General features: G+C 48.4%; 1 protein-coding gene across 1 annotated transcript in view; it reads left to right on the top strand.

Moving 5' to 3' along the window:
* The window catches only part of DAAM1 (dishevelled associated activator of morphogenesis 1), an 89,926-nt gene that overhangs the window by 26,790 nt on the left and 41,440 nt on the right, over positions 1 to 21,696 (top strand). Inside the window, exon 3 of the mRNA XM_015631815.2 lies at positions 10,314 to 10,537. Within this exon, the coding sequence (XP_015487301.1) occupies positions 10,355 to 10,537 (183 nt within the window). The 5' untranslated portion in view covers positions 10,314 to 10,354. The remainder of the gene's footprint in view (positions 1 to 10,313; positions 10,538 to 21,696) is intronic.

Genomic DNA, 21,696 nt, shown 5'->3' with positions numbered 1-21,696 from the left:
TCACTTCAGTGTTACAGGTCTTGTGCTGGAAAATGCTGCAAAGATTTGTAATCCAAAAGCCATTTAATTTCCTTCCCCTGTAGACAGTCAGAAGCTTTTGGATGATCTGAGGGTCAGTCTCTCTTGGCATTATGTCATTACCCTGTGTTTAGGCCATCCAGACTGCAGTGTTATTTTGGGGCAATGGGATGCAGAGGTCAGACAAGGGAGGAAAATGTTTTCCAGTGTTTAGGGCAGTGTCTGGGCAGTGAAACCTGCAGGCTGTCTGTTCTAGAAAAGGGCTTGAGATGGAGTCATGGATTTCAATCTCTATTTGGCTTGTTGGGCCACACTTCATTATCTGTGGTGTTGTCTGGGCAGTGTTGGAAGAGCTGATGTTCTGGTGAATGCAGAGCTGCACCCCTGAGTGGCCTCTATCAGCCACTTTTGCTGGTAGAGGTGTTTCAGAAGCTGCTGAAGGAATGGGAGAGTGTTTCTGGGTGTTGGGGGTGTATTTTCTCACTGCAGAGCTGGGCAGATGTGGTGTCAGTCAAATGCATTGCCCTGCAGCCGTGAAGGGAGGGGAGCTTTGAAGGAATGCCACAAGTCACTGATCACCAGAGCACCTGAAGCCTTCGCCGGGTGTGAGGAGTCCTGCAGGACCCAGCCCACCCGCAGGCCTCACCCGTGTGAAGTTCTCCATCGGTTTGCATTGCGGGTAAACTGATGGGGAGAGGTAAAAAGGCCATAATTCCAAACGTGTCCCCCGTGCTGAGGATGACTCCAAGTGCTCTGGAACAGCCTTTGGTCAGCTGGGGTCAGCTGTCCTGGCTGTGTCCCCTCACAACTCCTGCAGCCGCGGCCTCCTCGCTGAGGAGCAGGAGCGACCGTGGCTCTGCACTGCACAGCAGTAACTACAACATCTCTGAATTAGCAACTGTAGTGCTTTGGGTTCAAAAACCAGGCAGAAACACGGATCCCAGCACAAACCCAAAGAAAACGAACCATTTCCAGCTTGGGAAGGGGCAGGGCTGGTTTGAGGAAGGTGAACGAGGTGGAGCGGTGCTGTGGGAGCATCTCTGCAGAGAGCAGCGTGCCAGGGTTTGGTGTTCCCAACTCCAGCAGGAGTGGGTGACACTCTCTGAGCCCACCCTGTGGCTCTCTGAGCCCAAGCTGTGCCTGCAGTGTCCTTGGGGAAGGTGCATCTGTGCTCCTGGGCACTTCGGAAGTGTGGTGAGTCCCAGATGTATCAACAGCCAGCCCTCCTGCTGCAGAGGCGATTAAATTTAAGAAATCAAACATAGTTGTGTTCTCTCAGGGTGTCTGAGCCTCTTGGGATCCCCTTGGGTGACTTTTTCAAAGTGGTTATTTGCAATTTCTAGGTGCCTCTTTTTATTTTTTTCTTTTTTTTAATGAAAAGGGATATATTGTATGAATATCTACAGGGGTGGGGAGCTTGTGTTGCAGTTTGTGCCAGGTGCAGTGTGAAAACCTGTGAAGAGGAGATACCCACTCCCATATGTAGCTGTGGCAGGGATGTGGCCACTGTTGCTGTGATGTTGCCCCTCCAGGGGGTTTTTCTCACTAAAATGTGGGGTGGAGAGGCTCAATTTTTGAGCAGTATATGGAAATGAAGACAGGCAGGATGCCTGAAGCACTAGAGATGCTGTGGATGCCCTGTTTGGACTCCAAACTCTCAGGGGAAAACCAGACTTGGTTAAATCAATGCACAGAGGAAAAACTAACAATCCTGTGCATGTACTCAGTGTGTTTAAATTCGGTTTGTATTGACACTGCTGATGCTGATACTTTCCTGGATTAAGCATTAAAATAGCCTCTATTGATTTTTAAATGCATCCCCATGGGACCTCCACTGGGCTGACATTCCCCTCTGGATGCTGCAGCAGGGGAAGAGGAGCCTTTTCTTGGTTCATCCCCATTCCCTCCCCTCAGTCAGAGGCTGGATAATTAGGCAATTAAAACCACGTGCCCCCATTAATGAATTGTCCTGTGAATTGCAGGTGGTGGAGTTGTGCAGCTGTCCTGGAAAATCGAGTCCTGGTGGCTAGGGCTGTGCAGATCCATCCTGGTCAAAGCAGGGCTTTTGCCATGAGCTACATTGTGTTGTGGCTACATAAAATAAGTATGGCCAAGCCTTCCAGTTAATCTCACTTGCTGTGCTCCCCTGAGTTTTTTGTTTTTTCCTTTGTTTGAATGCAAACAATATTTCAGTGAAATGTGATAAAAGTTGCTGTTTTTTCCCAGGCTGGGTGAGAGCTATTTGGGATCGTGTTGTGCTTGATGTGAGCTCATATACATTTTTTTTTTTTTGTGTTCATCTGCTGGAACACAGGGAGGTATTAATGTCACACTGGAAGGAAAAGCAGCCAGAGGGCCTTTTCTGCCATTAGACATGTTTATCAAGGAATTCTCAACCCCAAGTTTGTACTTTAGGCGGAGAAATCACTGTGGATTAACATCAGAATTTAAAAACCTTTAAAAGGAAATCAGCATTGCAGATGGGTAGGCCAGCTGAGGGATCTGACAAGTGTGTTTTGTTTGCTCTGGGCACCTTTTGTACTATGAGTTTAATGATATCTTGAAGTTTAATGATATTTAGCCATCAGGGTCCCCGCTGGGAAGGACTCCTGTTTACAGCAGCCTTCATCCAGTTTCCATTTTAAGAGAGAAAGAAACCAGCTTGCTCCACACCACGAAATGCCTGAACACCTGTGGTTCCAGTAGCCTCATCTTAAGCATGGATAGTGCTAAAAATCTCAAAACACCACCCAAAAAAAGCCCTCTGGGACTCAGCCAGTAGCTCCTTGTTGCCTTGTCGTGATGATGGCCCCATGGCAGATGTTGCTGTGCTGATGGACTGGAAGCATCTGCTCCTGAGCTACTTGGAAACTCCTCTTTGTGAAGCCAAATTCAGAGGCTTTGAAAGAGGAAGAAAACCTGCCTGCCTTCAGCCAGTTTCACCCCAGGGATTACTGCTGAAATGGGGAGCAGTGAAATGGAAAGCTCAGCAGTGAGGGTTTGCATATGATAAATCATGGTCACAGCCCAAATATTCATTGGAGGAACAGGGATGAAAATAAGGGAGGAATTAAAATAAAGGAAGGTTGTTGATTGAACTGTTGTTCTCCAGGAAAAGGCTAATTGACAAACAAATATCCTCCTCCAGTGGGAAATACAACTCCTCTCTGGCTTGCCATGATGCTGAGTTTGTATTAACAGTATTTGCATCGTCAAAGGGAATAGTCAGAATTTGTGATATCTGGGCTGGGCTTTACAGCTGGTATTAGCACCTTCTGGGGGTGTGGTGTGCTTTGAATGAGCAGTTTTCTCCCAAAACCAGCAGTGGAAAGGAGTGGGGCTGGCTTGGTGCTTGTGCTGGATGATAGGGATGGAGCCAGGGTGGAAGAGGATGCTCCCCCCGGGATGCTCAGCGAGGCTGTAGGAGCCTCCTGAGCTGCCCAGGGGGTCTTGTATCCCTCTCTCTTGACTGGTTTTGTCCTTGAGGGCTGCCTGGACAAGGCTTGGCATCACCCAGCCCAGACACTCCTGAAGGCTGTGTGAGAGACCAAGTTCAAATGGCACAGGACAGATTCTAGGATGCTCTTCCCTGCAAGGCTTCAGGCTTTCAGGAGAGCCTCAGGTGGGTGCTAATCCCTGAAAGGATTGTGGAGCCCCACCACAATGCAGCACTGACAGCTGCTGCCCAAAAATGAGAGCAGGGTGAGGGGAGCACCGGGCCTCTCGGCCCCTTGTGCTGTCTTTCTGCTGTTTCTTCCGTGTTGCCTTTTAAAACTGGGCTGGGACACAGGGAGCTCAGGAGAATGCCCCAGCATCCTTCCTGGAGAGCCCCCCCTGCCAGCTCTGCCTCCCTCTGTGTTCCTGGGCTTGGGTAAGCATTGTGCCTGGTTTCAGGATGCAAATCATTTAAGTACATTTAAGGGAGCGATATGTGACTTGAAAATGTTTCTTCTTCCCACCAGTGCCAACCCACCCCACTTTTTTGGTTTGATTCTGCAAAAAGAGGACCACAAATCCGCCTGGTTTCTGGGAAAACGGGATGTGTGTGTCTGTAAAATTGGGTCATTCAGCACCCTAGTGAATATCAAGAAATATATATATTTATATAGGTTTGCAAACTGGGTCTTGTCTGTGGCTTCATGTTGTTGTCCTTGTTCCTGAAATAAATGGTATTTGCCAGAGCTGATCTGCTGGAGCTCCTGTAAGAAGTGGTCTGTAGTGGTTTGGAGCATCTGGCGCCGGTGCTCAGCTTGTCACTGATGAAATTTACCCTTTTAGTGGAGAACTCGTGACCTCCAGTGTTATTGTGCTACTCACCGTCTAGATGGCTGGGAAACTTCCAGCAAGGTTTGGTTTTTAATCTTCAAAAACTAAACAAACTTTTGCTGCAGCAGCGTCTTTCCTGGTTGGATTGATCTGTGCACTGAGCCGTGCACCACAGGGGATCCAGGGCTGCGTGGGGTTCCCTGGGCCAGCTCCTGATAGATGCTGCAAGCCCTCAGCCTTCTCCTTGCATCCAAGCTTGTCTCCATGCCCTGGCAGGAACGTCCTGCAGCACACCATCCCCTGCTCCAGACTTTTGCAGGCTTGCCAAAGCGAGCAGCGCTGCTCCGAGGATTGATTTCAGCTGGAGAGCGTTAAGACAGATCCCGTCTCACCCTGCTGTGCACCACGCTCTTCCCCCTGAAAAGTGGATTACAGAGTCAGCAGCGTGTGTGCTTCCCTTGGCAGGGCCCTCACTCGTGTGCTGGGGAGGTGACAGGCAAGCCAGGCCATGGAACTCTCACAGCACGCTGGAGGTTGTTGCCCTTTTCCCTGAATAGCATCAACACCTCCAAGTGGGAGCCCCATGCAGACACATACAAAAAAAGTCTCTCCCAGCACTTTTGGTAGGTGTAAGTTTAAAGTGGAAAAAGAAGGGCTTTTCTGGTGCTTTACAAATTTGTGAAACTATGTCTTTCCATCATTGTCTCTGTAATAAACTCAGTGTAATTTTTCTTGCTGCACCCTGGTTGTGGCCATCAAGCCATCTGCCCTTGAGCTGAGCAAAATGTTTTCTTTCGAGACAGCAGGCCCAGATGTATGCTTCAGGATGTGACAAATGCCACAATGAAAGGAAAGAATAGAAAGAGGAGGTGACACATTTTAGGCAAGCACTGGGTTTTTGATGATGCTGGCAGATGGGGCTTTGCTGGAGTGAGCAGAGAGCCTGTGGCTGCAGCCATCTCCTCATGGCATCAGGGACAGTGTGCTGGTGGCCTCTAGGTATCAGGTATGGAGACACAAAACACTCTTTTTGTTGTGTTCATGGAATATAATAGGATTTCTGGGATGAGGGGTAATTCAGGATTTGGCAGGTGTTATTTATAAATCCACGAAATCCAAGTCTTTGAGATTTGCTTGTGCTGAGAATCGCAGCTCTTGTGATGCAGTAATGATGAGTCAGGCTCCTCCTGGCAGCTGCATCATGGAAAAGGTCCTGTTCCCATCCCTTCTGGGCTGCTGTTTTGAAAGTAGATGGATGGAGAAAAAACAATCAATAGTTTAAAGCCTTTTAACTGAATGTATTGGGCTTTTTGCCCCTTCCTGATGTTATGCACTGTTTTCCACCAAACACAAACATTGCTCCCTGTGCAGCCTGTGCCTGAAAACAGCTTTACACTGGAGAAAGGGGGTTTTGGAAATCAGAGTTTATGGCCTAAAAATCGTTCTGGTTGCTTTAAACAGGAGCAGCTGTGCTGGGGATAGCAGCACCATGCTCAGCATGGTGGAGGTGCTGGTAGTGGGCTCAGATCCTTTAAGCTTCTGTGTTGGAGGGCAGGTGATCCTATTTCTGGGCATTTCATCCATGCAGGAGCTCAATGTCAAACCTTTTATTTTTGAAATTGAACAATGCTTTGACCCACCCCTGCCCCCCTTAGTAAAAAGTGTTCCCATGCACCAGCTTTGATGCAAATATGAAATGGAGGAGCACTTCTCAAGAGGGATGTGCTGGTGCCTCTTGGATGGGCAGAGCACCATGGGCACACTCGGGAAGGCTCACAATCAGACCCAAGAAGAGGTTGGGTTTCTGAGTGGAGCCAAGGAAGGTGTTGCATGTCTTAGGTCTGTAAGGTGAAAAATTAAAAAGGTGCTTTGGTGCTTCTCAGGGAATGCTACAAATATACAGCCGATCTGAAAAATGTGTGAGCATCCGGTTTTTATTGCTGTGGAGGTCTGGATGTGACTTACAGGGTAGGAAAAATGATCTAGAATTGTTTATTTAAAAAAAATGATGCAAGTTATCTTGTGCTGTGACCTGTTTTGGGTGTTGAATTCATGCGGAGAAACCCTGAGGGAGGATGAGCATTGCTCGGTGGTGGGGTGGGACGACAACAGGGTGCACTGTGTGCAATGCCAAACTGTGTGGAATGCCAAATTGCTGCTTTCTAAGAGAAAAGGGGTCCAGGACCGCTGGCTCTAACACTTGGTGACACTGATGGTGTCTTCCTAAAGTCCTTGCTTGAGGCCAAGTGCCTCCCAACCATCACCAGCCAAGGAGGTCAGTTCGCAGTGACAGATGAGAATTGGAATATTTCCATTGTTTGGGAGTATCCCAGGCCGTGCTGAAGCTCTTGCAGAGTAAAGGCAGGCAAAGCTTGACATGGCCCAAGCTGCTGAAATTGGTGAGGACATGGCAGAGACGGTCAGTGAACGCTGTTACACTTGCAGCAAAACCACTCCCTCCTTGTGCAAAGTGCTGGAATAAAGCTCCACACTCAGAGAAAGAGCTCGCTCAGGATCTTGCATCCTCATTTTGGGAGGGGAGCCAGAAAAACAACAAGCTAATATTCATGTTTGAGGATTTAGCTCCTGGCTCCTGGGTGGGTTTGGAGGAGGAGGGTGTGAAGGGGAGCGTGCACACTCCTTTGCATATGTTTGTGCCCTTGTTGGGTATTTTTAGGCTGCAGACCGCAATGCTGCAATACCGGTGCTGGCTCCCAACCAGCTGGTTGGGGCATCGGTCACAGACAGGCTTTGGCAGCTCGTTGCTCCACGCAGTTTAATTTAGCTTGCTGAGGAGGCTGTTGAATATGCAAGTGGTAATTGCTGCTCTCCTTTCCTTAAAGCAAAGGCGGAAGCTACACCAGGGTCCAATTTTCTCCTAATGACTGATTTCATTTAAACACTGCTCAGGGCGATGGAGGCTTGATGCTTTTCTTCTTGGGGCTGGGGAGAACTAAACTCCTATCTCTGTATCACTGAGCCGGGTGGCCTCCATCCCTGCTGGTTTCACACGTGAGCTAAGCTCCTTCTCCTCCTTCTCTTCAGTCTGGGTTTCCAGTTCTGAGCCCATCACACACACATTTTCAGCCTTGTTTCTGTGAAAACAGAGTTGTTTGGGAATGATTCAGCCCCATCAGTCCTGCCTTGAGATTTGGGCTTGGCTACAGGTTCCTTCTGTGACCCATCCCAACCCATCTTCTCTGACTCTGTTCATACAGGGGCAATTAAGCTTAATTTATTCAGGCCCGCTCAATAGTAGAGGCCAGAAGGCACCATCAGATCACAATCTGACTTAAATTTATTGATCTAATTAGCGGTCAAAGGTACAAGCAGGAGGTGGGAGCAGGACACTTAACATATGATGCGGCACAGAACATGTCCCTTCTGTTCTCCTCAACACAAGCCTCCAGATTGCCAGGGGCTGCTGCTTTTTCTTCTTGAATAACCAATTTCTGCAGGATTTGCAGGGGAGGAGGCTGTGTAGCTGGACTTTGTTCTGATGATGCAAGCTGTGCTGTCTGCAGCTCCCAACGACCTGCCAGGGAGCTGTGTTTTGATTTTGATCCATCATGTCAATGAATATTCATCAGCCTTCTGAAGGTTTAATGCTATTTGCCTGGTAGCTAACATATTCCCTCCCTAACCTTTTTTTAGCCTTGGTTACTAATAACCTACAGCCCACTCAGTCTACATTATAGGGTGGTTTGGTTTTTTAAATTGTTTATAGATGAAAATGAAGAACCTCAATAGCTCCAGAGCTGGAAGCAGCTGAAAAGTGCCTTGTCTTGGTTGCTACATGGCTGTCTGCTCTAAACCCCAAAATAAAACCTTGCCTTTTGGTCTGCCATTCAGACTCCTCATAAAACATTGTCAGGAGTGCATATCTCTGAAGAGCAGATGTTGTTCTGATAAAAGCCTTCCACAGGTTTTTGTAAGCCCAAGTCAGAGCTTGGAGGTAGCAGCAGGTTTCAAGGACAAGGTCGACATGGTGTTGAAAAGGGGATGGAGAATGCCCTGTGGAGAAGTTGGGTCTGTTTGCTCCAGACCAGCTCCTGGAGCAGGATCAGGGTCAGACACTGCTTTGGGAATGGTGTGGCTGTACCCATGGAATGACCAAGTGACCAAACTGCACATCCAAGGACCCAGTGTAGGTTGGGACAGAGCTCCTGCACTGGGCACAAAGCTCTGGGCAGCCACCAGCATCTCCCTTTGCACCCTGCTCCATGTGGCTCTTTAAAACTCAAACCTGCAGTGTTTTCTCCCGTGTTGGAGTGGACAGAAATCCGTGTGCCTTTGGCTTTTTGTTTCCCTCCCTTTTTTTGCGAGAAACTCGGCAGCAGGTCCCCAAACCCTGCTGACACCGAGGGGATGCCAGCAGGCGGCTGCTAATGGATTTGCTGCGGTGCTGGCTGCCGGGGAGCCGTGATGAGAGAGCTTTCATGGCAGCTGAAATTCCTCCAGCGGCTGCATATTTCTACATCCAAGATGTAAAAAATGTGAAATGAGATTTGGGGCCCTTCAGGAAGGGGGGGACTCTCCAGGGTAGGCACAGAGCAATTGCACAGCCTGGGATTATCCTGCGTGAAGATCCAATAGCTGTTTCCCATCGCTGTGGTTCTGCAGATGATTACACCATGTGCTAAAAACGTGCCATCGAGATCATTTCAAGGGTCAAATCCTCTGTTAAAGAACTGTGGGTAGAGCCTGGATTTTCTGCAAGGTCCCTGCTTTCAGAGGGCAGTGTTTGCCATGCTGTGGTGGTGCAGGGTCTCACCCCAGGTCTGACCCCAGCCCTGGCTCTCCACAGGGTACAGCAGCTGTTTATTCTGCTGTATAAATCCATAGTTGGAGGGAATGGCAGGCTCCAGGGAGATCAGACACTCCTTTCTAAATGCTGACCTTTTTCCCCCGAGTCTCTTCATAGCTTTGTTAATAAATCTGAGTCATCCATATTTCAACCTTGGCTGTTTGTCCAGTCTCTTAACATCTTAGTGTCTTGTTTTGCAGAGATAAAATATGTGGGTGTGTAACTTTGTAAGACAAATGTTTAGGCTTTGAAAGATTCCCTACTTCGCTGGTTGATTTTTCTCATTAGAGTGTTTCTACACACTCCTCATTCCTCATTGGTGACCCTCCTCATGTGTCGCTGACTTAAGAGTCCCAATTTTGGGGCAGCTTTGCCTGGTCCTTGTTGTCATTAGGCAGGCAGGACACATGGTTCCTGCCCTGATCTTTGCCCTCAGCCAGAGTTTCAGAAATCAGCAAAACTCAAGCAGTGCTGGGGCGAGCGATGCTCAACGTCAGCACTGCTTAGGAAAATCTGAGCTACCGGCACCGTGTGATTTTTATCAGCTGAAATCGCGTCTTGTAAATATTTACTGGAGCTGCAAGTAAGGTTTATCTAATTAAAGCCAAGTAAAACTTTCCATGAAAAAGAGCTGCCGTACCAGGGGTTGCTGGTGGATGTTTAGGGACACGTTTAAGAGTTGGGAGAAGCGTGCAGGATATTTTTTCAGCTCTGCTGCTGTCTTTAGCTCGGGGCATGCTTAACCACATGAGGTCTTCAAGGATTGAATCACCCATGGTGGGGACCTGGTGGCCCCAAGCACATCCAGCTGTTCTGACAGCAGTCTCCTGAATTTTCCATACCTCTGGCATGAGGGGATATGAGGTGTGGGTATGCGGGGGGCTGGCCTGGCTGCCATGGCACGGGGAGGTTGTTGCAGATTTGCTGGGATTGGCAACAGTGGTGGGGCCCAGGACTCATCCCACGGGGACAGTGGCGTGACCCCTGCCGCTGCCAGCTCTGGCACGAGGCAAAGCAAATCCATCTTTTTAATTTGCGTGGTCGTCAAGGTTGCCAGGACTGTAAACGTCAAATCTGAGCAGAAATATTTGGCGTGAAAACTGTCTCTGCTCTTCCCCTCGGTGCCGAGCGCGTGGGTGGCTCGATTCCTCCTCCCACCGCGGGACGGGAGCGCAGCGCTGCGGGGCGGCTGCTCGAGCCTCCGCTCTTCTCTTCCCCGCAGGATCTAGTGCCCAGGAGGGAGGGACACAGAGGACTGTGGCCATGGCCCCGAGGAAGAGGAGCGGCCGGGGGATCTCCTTCATCTTCTGCTGCTTCCGCAGCAGCGACCACCCCGAGATCACGTACCGGCTGCGCAATGACAGCAGCTTCGCCCTGCAGACCATGGAGCCCTCGCTGCCCATGCCACCGGTGGAGGAGCTGGATGCCATGTTCACCGAGCTGGTGGTGAGTAGGATACTTCTTAATTTCAGTTTGAGCTTTGGGGTTTCTCCCCCTTCCCTCTCAACCCCCTCTTCGTGGTCTCTCCAGCCTTGGTTTTGAGTTTTCAGGCAAACTTTGGCGTGAAGGGAGGCTGCTGTTGCTGGACCCTGAGCTCTGCTCCGCCCTAAGTCCTGCCACTTTGGGATGATGTCTCTCATTAGAAACTCTTAATTTCTTACAGCAGGGGGTTGGGTCTAAGCTGGTAAAGCAGAATGTTCCCTATAGGTGCCAAGTGACTTTACTTGCTGGGCACTCAGCTTCACAGAAATTGTCAGGTGTGGGCTACACTGAGATTTGGAAAGTCAAGATATTGTTTCTTTATCCCTTGGTTCCAAAACTTGAAAAAACATGGATTAAGAAAAAGATTGACAGCCAAAAAAAGCTTTAATTTCCTTTAAGCAAAAACATTTTGGTGTGGTACTTTGGATGGTGTTCTACTTTGTTATACTCTATTCAGCAGTGAAATGAGGTTTTCCTACAGTGCTTGGATGCACAGAGGGAGCTGGGAATTATGTCACTGGTCAGTCACACCTCAAGGTACAGCACATCCCATTAGATGCCAGGCAGCTTGGACCTGTTGAGCTGGGCCTTTTGGTAGAGGAAAGCTCCAGGTTGTATTATAAAAGCTGGTTTTGCCAAGACATCCTCCAAGGGCAGGATGTGGCAGTGCAGCACAGTGGGGATGAAGTGTCTCTACAGCAGGACTCCTCTGGTCAGGTTGGGTTTGTTCAGGTGAAGTGGCTGCTTCCATCCCAATTTATTTTCCACTGGTAACTTGGCTAAATCAGGTTTTCCTGGGAAAATTCTTTCCCATGGATCACTTTTCTCATGCCCCAGCCAAAGGTTTGTTGGGCTGAAGGGGGCATCTCTGGAGATGCATTTGTTGGAGCCCCACCAAGCCTGTGTACCTCACCTCAGCCCAGGATTTTCAAAAAAACTCATCCAGATGCTTTGTGCAGTGGCAGTGCCACAGGGAACCTCTGTGTGTGCAGCAAGACAGGAGCCAGTCCAGCCTGGGGCACACTGTGGTGTGGCCCCTCTGCTCCCCAGTCCTTCTCCATGCTGTGGAGATTTTCAGTTATTTTTCCTCAACCAAGGGTGAGGAAAAGGCCTGGAGGCAGCTGTTGCTCCAGGGCATGTTGGCAGCAGGAGCCATGCTGCCTCCCTGGGGACTGAAGCCAGGCAGGGAGGGGACAATGGGTGCCCACCCTGCTCCCACACAAGCAGCTACAACCCCCTGGCTCCCCAAAAAACCCATCAGGCAGATCTCTACCCAAACCAGCACTGGGAGGGAGGGAGAAGCCAAGCTCAAGAAGGCAGAGTCCCATTCAGGGGAGCGAAGTTGCAAATTCCACCCCCCATCCTTACAAGGGCTCCTTCTTGCTCTCTGTAACCTGTTGGTGTGGGGTGTTAAATTTCAGCATTAGTTAAATGGTTTGGAAAGTATCCCACTGTTCCTGTACAAACCCACTGTGTAACATTTGGAAGAGAGACAGAGAAAGCACTCAGAGGTGCTGGGCTGATCTTTACGCCTGCAGGAGCCCGATGCCATCATGCTCAGCCCTCCTGGGTGGGATGGCTTGTGCCTGCCCTGTGGGACTGAGGCTCCCTCCAAAGCCCTTGGCTGCTCAGCCCATTGGGTTGAGGGAAGTTAAAAGGGTTGGAGGGGATCTGGAGGCTTTGCCAGCTGGAGTTGGTCCTTTGCCAAATCTTCTCTTGCAGATTAATTGTGACTTTTCTGCCCCACTTGTTGGCATCATGGATCAGAGTGGGAGGGATGGAGGATTTCAAGCCTGGGATAGGGGGTATCTTTGGGGACGTTGCAGCAGTAGGTTTGGTCTCTTGGCATGGACAATCCTCCCACAGACACAAACAACAAGAGTGGGATTCCTGCTCTGCAGATCCCAGCCTGCTCCTTACATCAAAGGGTGAAGTCCTTTTCTTTTTGGAGCCATCCTGTAAAATATTCCCTGAGCTTTGTGTGTTTTTACGTGTGCCTTGTTGATCTGAGGCAGGAAACATCCGTAGTGTGAGAAATTGGTGATTGTCCCATGCCAGCAGCACAGGATGAGGGCCTGAGTTGCAGAGGGACGTTGAGCAGCTGTGACTCCAAGGTCAGCTAAAGGCTTGGGCTGCTCTCCCAATGTCTGTTTTTTGGCCTGTTTTGTGTTAGATGGACAGTTTGGATTTTAATTAGGATAGGTAAATAGAATAGATAAATAGTCAGGGGTTTATTCTGTGTCTGTGCAGGTGTTTTTCACTTAGTTGCATTAGGAACAACAGGGAAATGGTGGTTGTTTTTTTTTTAAATTTATTTTTTGCACAAATTTCAGCAATAAGAAATGCCTGATCTTCATCCCAGACTGCAGGGACGATGCTCCCTGTCCCAGCCAGCCATATGCAGCAGCCAGGGGCTTTTCCCTGGTTCAGGGCAGATGCAGATGTTGTTGTTGTGGTCAATGACTGATCACCACTTCCTCCCAGAGGAACCTTTTCCCTTTCTCTGCCTCTCCCCCAGCCTGGTCTGAATGGGTTTTGTTGCAGCATTGTTGGGATGTCGCTCAAGCAGGCACCGGCCCTGTCTGAAAGGCTTTTCTTTGTCCCCTGTCCTGCCGGGGCTCCGGCCAGGCTCAGCCACCCAGGGAGGAGCAGGTGCTGGCAGAGAGGCACAAACAAAAGCAGAGTATTTCAGCAAGATTTACTGATTTGCAGCTCCTCTGGCTGGGGCGATGCTTTATGATTTTGTGCAGCTTTCCGTGCACAGCACCGCTGTGTCCTGCCGGCTTGGGTAGGCGGTGTTTGCATCCTGAGGCTCGTGCAGAGGTGTGGTACCTGCCAGGCAGCATCCTTTGGATTTCAGGAGTTTCAGGAGCCATCATTCCTCCCATAGGACACATCAGGAGGATCAGTGATCACTGTGCCCCAGAGAGGAGGAAGTCTGGGCTTGCACGAACTGCCTGCGAACCAAGAGAACAAAGCTGTGCCATCTGCCACAGCTTCTTTCAAGAGGCTCCTGCGTATCCAGGCTAACAATACAGCATTTCTTCAAAGGCTGAAATCTTGCTTGCATGCTCAGAGAAAGCACTTGCAAAGCTCCACATAATGGTGCCATATGGTAGATCTTGCCATAACAATCCTCTCTATTTTCCGCCAGCAACTAGACTTTCCACCAGATGGGTGAATGGCTGATGTCCTTTATATCTGCTTAACACTCCTTGTCACTCCGAGGCTTGTAATGAAACTCTCTGTGTGTGGTGGTGTGCACCGGGCAGGGGGCTGGGATGGTTGATTTGGAGAGGAAAGGAGGAGCCCCAGCATGACCCAGGACTCCTCTCTGGCTCTCTTCACAGTGGGGTGGGTCACAGTGGCATCTCCATCCCTGCAGAGTTGGAGTGATGCTCTGGTGGCTCCTCAGATAGCTTAGATGCTCAGAGGAGCTGCTGAGTCTGGTGTGGCTTTGCTTGCCCCTGAAGCACAAGATGCTGCCTCTCCCTGATCCCACACCCTGCTCCCAGCCTGCATCCCTGCTGCTGGAGGGATGGGTTCAGAGGAGATGCTGCCCCAGACATTCCTCAACATTTATCTTCCCCAGGCTTTAAGGAAATTCCATTTACTGCTCCCAATGGGGCTTTGCAGCCTTTTCACTTCTGAGTTAGTGATGCAGAAGAAATTAGAGCAACCTCCATCCAGCCCTGCATCCTGCCTGTGATGTGCAGCAGGCTGTTTTTAGCCTGTGAAACCAGAGCAGGTAACCTTCCCTGGGTCCCTCTGCCCAGATTCCAGCAGCTGACAAGTTTTTGGGATTTGGGGAGGTGAATGGCTGTGTCCCCAGCCCCCCAGACTCAGGGTGGGTGCAGACCTCTGCCCACTGATGTTGCCTGGGCTTTATGCCTTCCCCTCAGATGGAAGACGGCTGTATCCCCTCCCTGCTGCTTTATGAAGTAGTGGAAACTTGTGAGCCTGAGGAACAATAAAAAGGTCTCTGGCAGCTTATAAGATTTATCACAGCATTTGTTGTTGCTGTACTTGGGACAACTAATGCATTTCATCTGAGCTGCTCTCTGGATGCTATCAGGATGTAGTCAGGAGATGGTACCCCCTGTCAGAGACATTAAATCTGTTGCCTTTGAAAGGCTTTGTGGTGGTCGATGGGTCTGTGGCTCGTGATGTGCAGTGCTGGGGCAGGGTTCTCCATGCACAACTGTCCCTTGGAGCTGTGCCTTCCCTTCCTCTTGGCATGCTGGGGTGATGCCTGTTCTGTATGCTTCTTGAGCAGGGAGCATATAAACGTGAGGAGAAGTGGTGGTGTGGCCAGCATGAGCACTGCTGTGTGTCAGTAACAGCTCTGGCTTGGGAACTCATTGCTAGTGATATCCAGTTGTACTCAGGAACTTCAGTAATGTGCTTTTCCCCCCCGGTTTCTAATCCAATAAGGAGAAAGTATGAGGTTTTGGGCTTTGCAAAACAACACGGCTTTTAAGTAGCAGCTGAGGGATCAGCTGCAAAGCCAAGCTTTGCATTTCATGCTTGCAGGTCAGCTGCTGTGTTTTGCAGCCTGGTCCTTCCAGCATTAAGGACTTGAGGATTTTGAGAACTGCTGAATGGTGGCCAAAGCCATTTCCCCTATATCTGCAAAGGAAAGCATGTGGATGGTGTCTGGAAAAAAGGACAATTGCAGTAGCCCTTGTGTCCTGGGCAAGCCACTCCTTTCTGCAGAGTCAGTCCAGAGCCAGATGCTGAGCATGGAGCTCCTGACCCCATCCCACTGCTGTCTCCCAAAGCCAAGCTCTCTTGGCTTATGAATCACTTTTAAGAACCAAATGATCGGTAATATCTGTTTTTAAATTCACTCTGCAGGGATCCATGTGCCACATGGACACTTTTACCAGGCTGCCCAGTTTCTGTTTCTCAGATGTGAACAGTCTGGATCTGCTGGGCTCCCATCCCAGCCCAGTGCTCACGGTGCTTGTTTTCATCACCTCGTGTTGTTAACGCCCTCCCAGATAATCTCTAAATGCACCTTTTGATAGACAAGCATCTGATAGACAAGTCACACACCTACTCAGTCAGAAAATAAGGGTTTTCTGCCTACATGTGTTCCCTGGACCCAAATGAACCAATCCACCAAGGAACGCTGTATTTCAGCAGAAACAGCCCTGTAATTGCAGTATCTGTTACTGCTACAAACCAGCGTGGGGGCTTGCCCAAAAAATGTGCTGTTCCCAAGCCCTGATTTTACAAAGGAGCCATGTTACAGCACAATGTGAATCTCAGCTGAAGGCAGAGAGCACATAAGGAACCCCTTTGTTTCCAGGAGAAGTACAAGTGGAAAAACAATATAGTCTACCTGCTAAATGCTTTCCACTTTGCACTTCGTAAAAGAGGAGGCCACATCCCTGGGAGATGCCTGGCCAGCTCATTTGGTAACGAATGGGTGACCTTAATTGAGGCATTTAGGTTTTTGGCTTGCACATGATCTCAGTGTTTCTGGCACAGGTCACCATGGAGGGTACCAGCCTCTTTGGACAGGGAATCTGCTCCAGCAGCAGTCTTCTTCTGACTGCTCACTGGTGGGGTGGTGTTGCTGGAGTTATGAGCAGGGTTGGACAGCAGATGAGTTGTGCTCTATCACCATCCTCAGCTGGAAGCATTCCTGCTGGGAATTGCCTGTGCCTGCCTTGTTTCCAGTTGCAGATACAAGTGGAAGCTGTCCGTGCTGCTGTAGTATCTGCTGTTGGCAGAGTCTGGGTGTTCCTCATCGTGGGAACATCACCAAGGTCAGCTTTTGGCAGCTGAGGTCTTCACAGCCCTGCAGGGAGGATCCTGCCTGAGTGCCCTGCAATCCTAATTCCCATGAACTCCAGTGTTCTGATCAATACTGTTATTTACAGGGATCAGCTTCCCTTTCCCAACCACACCCAACACCTCTTAGACAGTCTGTGTTTATATCCTTGTGCTTGACGTCTTTCTGCGTGTCAGAGCCTGAAATCATAGAAATCACAGAGTAGTTTGGGTTGGAAGGGACCTTAAAGATCATCTCATTCCATGCCATGAACATCTCATCCTGCCATGGACAGGGACACTTTCCACCAGACCAGGTTGCTCCAAGTCTCATCCAGCCTTGGTCAGAAGGAACCTCCTCTCAGGGTGACCCTTTGCACCTGAGTAAGCTCTTAAAATTGCCATTAGGGTGCCAGGTGTGACTGAAGCCAGGCCTGTGGGGAATGAGGACTTGTCCCACCCAGGTGTCCATTTCCATCCTCTGTTCCTCCATCAGCATCAGGCTATAGCTGGCTTCTGCTTCCCGTAGCTGCACTCTTCAGCTCCCACAAACAGAGTGGTACCTCTTGGGAAACTTTCAGGATCAAGCTGGTGTGGGGCTTGGTAGCCTCTATTTCCATCCAGCCCTCATTTGAAACCTTTCCCAGAGCATTATGTGGGGGAACCTTGACATGGTTTAGCCCCAGACCAGCCATCCACAGTGTTCCTACCCAAACATCCCTGTCAGGCAGGGGACAACTGGAGCCACTCTTGACCCATTGGCTTGATTTCCAGCTTGAGCAGCTCCCTGGGGTGCCAGCAGCAGAAGCAGTGTAAAATCTGACTGAGAAGGGATCTGCTGCTTTGGTTCTTCTGTAAAGAGGTGAGATGTTCACATCTGAAACCTTACTGATTTTCCAGTGCTGTGCTTTTTATGGTAGGAGGTGCACCCACCAAAGGACAGCCATCCCCAGCTCTGGTTGATTGGATTGAATCCATTTGAGCTGTCACAGTAATAGATAATAGGCTGAGACATATTTTTGTTGTTTTTTCAGGGTGTATGTACAATTGTGTGGAAAAGGTGTGCTGCTGATGCACCTGCAGGGCTTCCAGATCTGAGAGTGCTCTGCAGGGTGAAACTGTGTAGATCAATAACTCAGGCTGGAAAAGTACCCTGGGTTAATTAAAATGGCAGAAAGGTTTTCCAGATGAGGTCGGTGAAAAGGTCACAGAAGGCTGAGCTCAATAAATAACATTCAAAAAAAAAGTGTATGTGAAGTTATATATATATTTGATAACAAAAAAGGAGAAACTAATTGGATACCTCTCTTAAAATACACTATTATTGAATTATGAGCAGCTTTGAAACCTTTTGCCTATTAAAATAATTAATTGAAGTAAAATATTAAAGCATTAAATACTGTCTGCCCCAGTTAGGTGCTTGAACTGATGGGAACATGCATCAACTGCAGCTGGAGTTTATTGAAGGGCTAAATCAGCTATTGATGGCCATAATCTTTCCTGCAGAAGAAGGAAGGAATATATATTTTATTTATGTCTGTCCAATGTGTTCAGGTCAATAACTGAGCAGGGTGGATTGGGGTCTTTCTGGGACTAGGACGAAAAATTCATTGTGGGAGGAGGTTAACTAGGCATGAGCACTTTGAAGGCCTCCTGTTGCTGCTACTCATCCTCTTGGCTGCGAGCAATTTCCTTTATCCAGGAAATTCATTACATGATAAAGGCAAAATGAATAATAATCTTTTATCTGTTATGCTTATTCATTAAGAAATATGAATAGTCGATTTTTGTTCATGTTCTGTAATTGCAGCTGCAAGTTGTCATGGAGAAATTAAAAATACGCAGTGATAACATTAGCAGGGGTTGGCTTGTCTGAGGAGGTGTTTTTAAGCTCTCAGGGTACTGCTGCTGAAAAGAAGTGTGCTGAGGAGGAGGCATTTTTTTTAGTGATAATAAAAACAAAAGACTTTAAAAAAAACAAACCCAGAGACAAATCTGCATACACTGAGAATTGTAGTTGCCTAAATAAAGCTGCAGCTGGAGGATCTCTTCCTGCGGCACAGGGTGTGGAGGCGGGGGTTGTTTGTAACAGCCGCTGATTAATAAGTACTAATATGTCTTTTTTTTTTTTCCAAGAAAACAGCTTAAAAAGAAAACAAGGAGCAGAGCAGGGTGTGTTCTGAGGCAGGGGTTTGCTGGAGGCAGCAGGGCTGGCAGTGGAAGCAGCAGCTGCTGCTCTGGCCGTGCGGGCAGCGCCGGCCGGCAGCGGAAAAACATGAGATGAGGAACGGGGGGAAAAATGCTGATTGCCATTTCCCCTGACACCACAGCGTTCTGGGATAAATCAAATTGATGAACTTGGAGAAGAATGCCTGGAAGAGAGTGAAAAGGCGATATGACCCCTGAGAAAGGAAGGCAGTGCAGGCTTCAACAGGCCATTATTTATTGGCTTTTTAATTCCTATACTGGACCCCTTAATGCCGAACGTTGCCAAAAAGTTCACACTTTGTTTTTCCTTCTATTTTTTCCCAAATTTTTTGAACAGTCTTGTATCTCTCTCATGCTTCATTTGATAATGCAAGAGATCTCATCTTTATGTGCTATAACCTCGCTTACAGAGGTTTCTAAACTCTGTGCATCCATCCACCAGGAGTAAATTCACTTGCTGTTTATTATATTGGTCATTTATTGATCCAGTGACATCTTTCTGTATATATATATTTATTTATATATATATATATATATATATATATGTATGCACACATGTATATATAAGTAAATCCAGAGAGAGAGAAGTTGTGGATGCCTCATCCCTGGAAGTTTTAAAGCCAGGTTGGATGGGACTTGAAGCAGCTTGGTCTAGTGGGTGGCATCCCTGCTAACAGTGAATGGATTGAAACTAACTGATCTTTATGGTTCTGCCCAAAATAAACTTTTCTATCATTCTATAAACATATATATATATGTGTGTATACAAACCCAGCACAAACCAGCAAATTATAAATAATGATTATTTCAGTTATGGCAGTGGGTGACCCCCATCTCTTCCATGTGCTACACTTACACAATTTATCAGCCAGAGAGGTGCATTGGATTTAAAGGTTTTTCATCTGCTTTTCTTACAGCCTTACAGTACCTTCTTACAGTAAGGGTATTTTGGAGTTGCAGACCCCTTTACAGGGAGTTGTTCTTTATTTAATATCTGCTCCCCAGATGCTTCATGTAGAATGTTTGATGGCATGAGGAACCTGTGGAATGTCGGGGAAAAACCCATGCTGGTCTCGCTGTGGTCTTGTTGGACATGGGTGGGCAGCACTTGGGTTCACCCAGCTCCAGGAAGCCACCCTGGAGATCATTCCTGAAGCCAGGAGATTTGCAGTATCCTGCTGTCTCCCTCCTGTTGTCCCCATTAAAGCCCGTGGCTCTCAGTCTGTGGAAGATGCTCATTAGAACATGGCATGAGTGAAGTGTCAGGGACAGGAGTTTGTCTCAAAGGACTGTGCTGTGAGTCTGAGGCTGGGCCTGATGCTTTTCCTGCTGGGAGGGCTGAACATTTCTTCCAGTGGCTTTTTGTCTTGATCTGGTTTTGCCTTCAGGAGGTGATGGGAGATGGTGGTGGCTTCCAACCAGAGAGGTGGTGGCTTCTCCCTCCTTGGAGATACTCAAAAAGCCATCTGTACATGGCCCTGGGCAATGGCCCTGCTTGACCAGGGGGTTGATTGACCAGAGGTCTCCTCATACCATCGAGTTGCCAGCTCAGGGAGGTGCAGGCCACAGGAGCATCTGTCCCTGAGTGCTGCTGTGTGTCCTCCAGGGGAAAGCTATGGACAACCTGTTTGGCCCAGAGGATTGTGCTCACCGTGTGCTGAGCTGAGCCACATGTTCTTAGATAGCTTTAGGAGAGTGGTGTGAGATCTGACCTTCAGTGGAGCTCAGAGAGGGGGTGAGGTTTGCTTGGCTGGAATGGAGAGCCTTCAGCAGAGCACACAGCAAGGAAGTGTTCTACCTCCTGGAAATAGCAACATACACACTGAGAATCAAAGCTTCCCTATGAGGTTTTTTCTAAAACCATATTCAAATGAAGATTTAATGTGGAAACCTGTTTCCTGATGTAAAGGTGAATAGTTTAGCTGTACGGGATAAATATTTAAGAGTAGCGTATCTTTTTCCAGTAAAAACACTCTGGGCAGAGACTTCCTTTCAGTGGTAAAACGAGGCTGTTATTTTATGTGCCACTGACCTGATTCCAAAAAAGTATTAAAAATAGTGAAGTTGGCAGATCCTGACACGAGAGGCAGCCAGGTGGAAGGGGCAGAGCTGTGAAAGGTGAGGCTGAAGCAAGGGGTGAGGGCTGTGAGGGTGACGGACACCGACCCACTGGTTGTATTCTCACTCCTCAGCAGCTGCCAGCATCACACGCTGTAGTGGGAGTGTGTGGATTGCAAATGGCCCATAAAATGAATTGCCAGTTGGAATCACCTAATTATCAAGCTTGTAATTATTAATTGAAGGCCCATATGGGTGTGAGTTTCTGCACGGCTTCTCTGCCGCGTGCGGCTCCGGTCGGTTGTTAAAGGCATTTCTACAGTGGGCTGTGAGAAAACAGGTGTTGTTCCTGTCCTTTCTTGATCTTTTGGAGTTGGAAAGGGCAGTTTCTGAGCAGCCTGCACTGAGATGCACATCAGTGAACCTAAGCAAAGGGTGAGAGCTGGCTGCAGGAATCTCCATACACTTAAAAACCAGCAAAGACCTGACTCTTCACAGCTGAGTCACTGTTAAGGCTCCGAATAACAGTTGTTAGTCACTCTTTGATTATGAGGATTTTCATATTCACTGGTGCCACACAGTATTTATTTAAACACCTCTCCCAAGCATCCTGCAAGATATCATTAGGTAGGTGTTGTTGAGTGATGCAGGGCTGTGATGACTGAACATGTTAGAGCTGGGGCACAATGAAATGTGCTGTGTGAGACTTAGAAGCATTTCTGCACCTTTTTTGGATGTGTTTGCACGTTGTCATGTGCCAGCACCTACCTAATATGTTCTTCTGTTTTGTCCATCCTTGCTCCTGCTTAGGTTTCAGCTTGGTTTAGATTTTTTTTCTTGGTTAATAAATCTTCACATTTGCACAAGTTGTCTTTTTAGGGTATGGGCATTTTGAAAGTTTCAGTGAATATTTTTTCTAAGGACCTAAGTGCAGATGTGGGTGGCTGGTGCTTTCATGCCTGACTATCAGATTCATTCACATGGCTGGAAAGTGGGGTCACAGTGGAAGTAGTTTCCTGTGCTCTCTCAAACCCTCACCACAGAGGTAAATATTCATCAAGAGACCCTTGTCCTCC

This window comes from Parus major, chromosome 5, assembly GCF_001522545.3.
Source record: "Parus major isolate Abel chromosome 5, Parus_major1.1, whole genome shotgun sequence".
Taxonomy (NCBI): domain Eukaryota; kingdom Metazoa; phylum Chordata; class Aves; order Passeriformes; family Paridae; genus Parus; species Parus major.
Note: the sequence above shows the minus strand (reverse complement) of the source record. Positions and strands in the feature narration are given on the sequence as shown.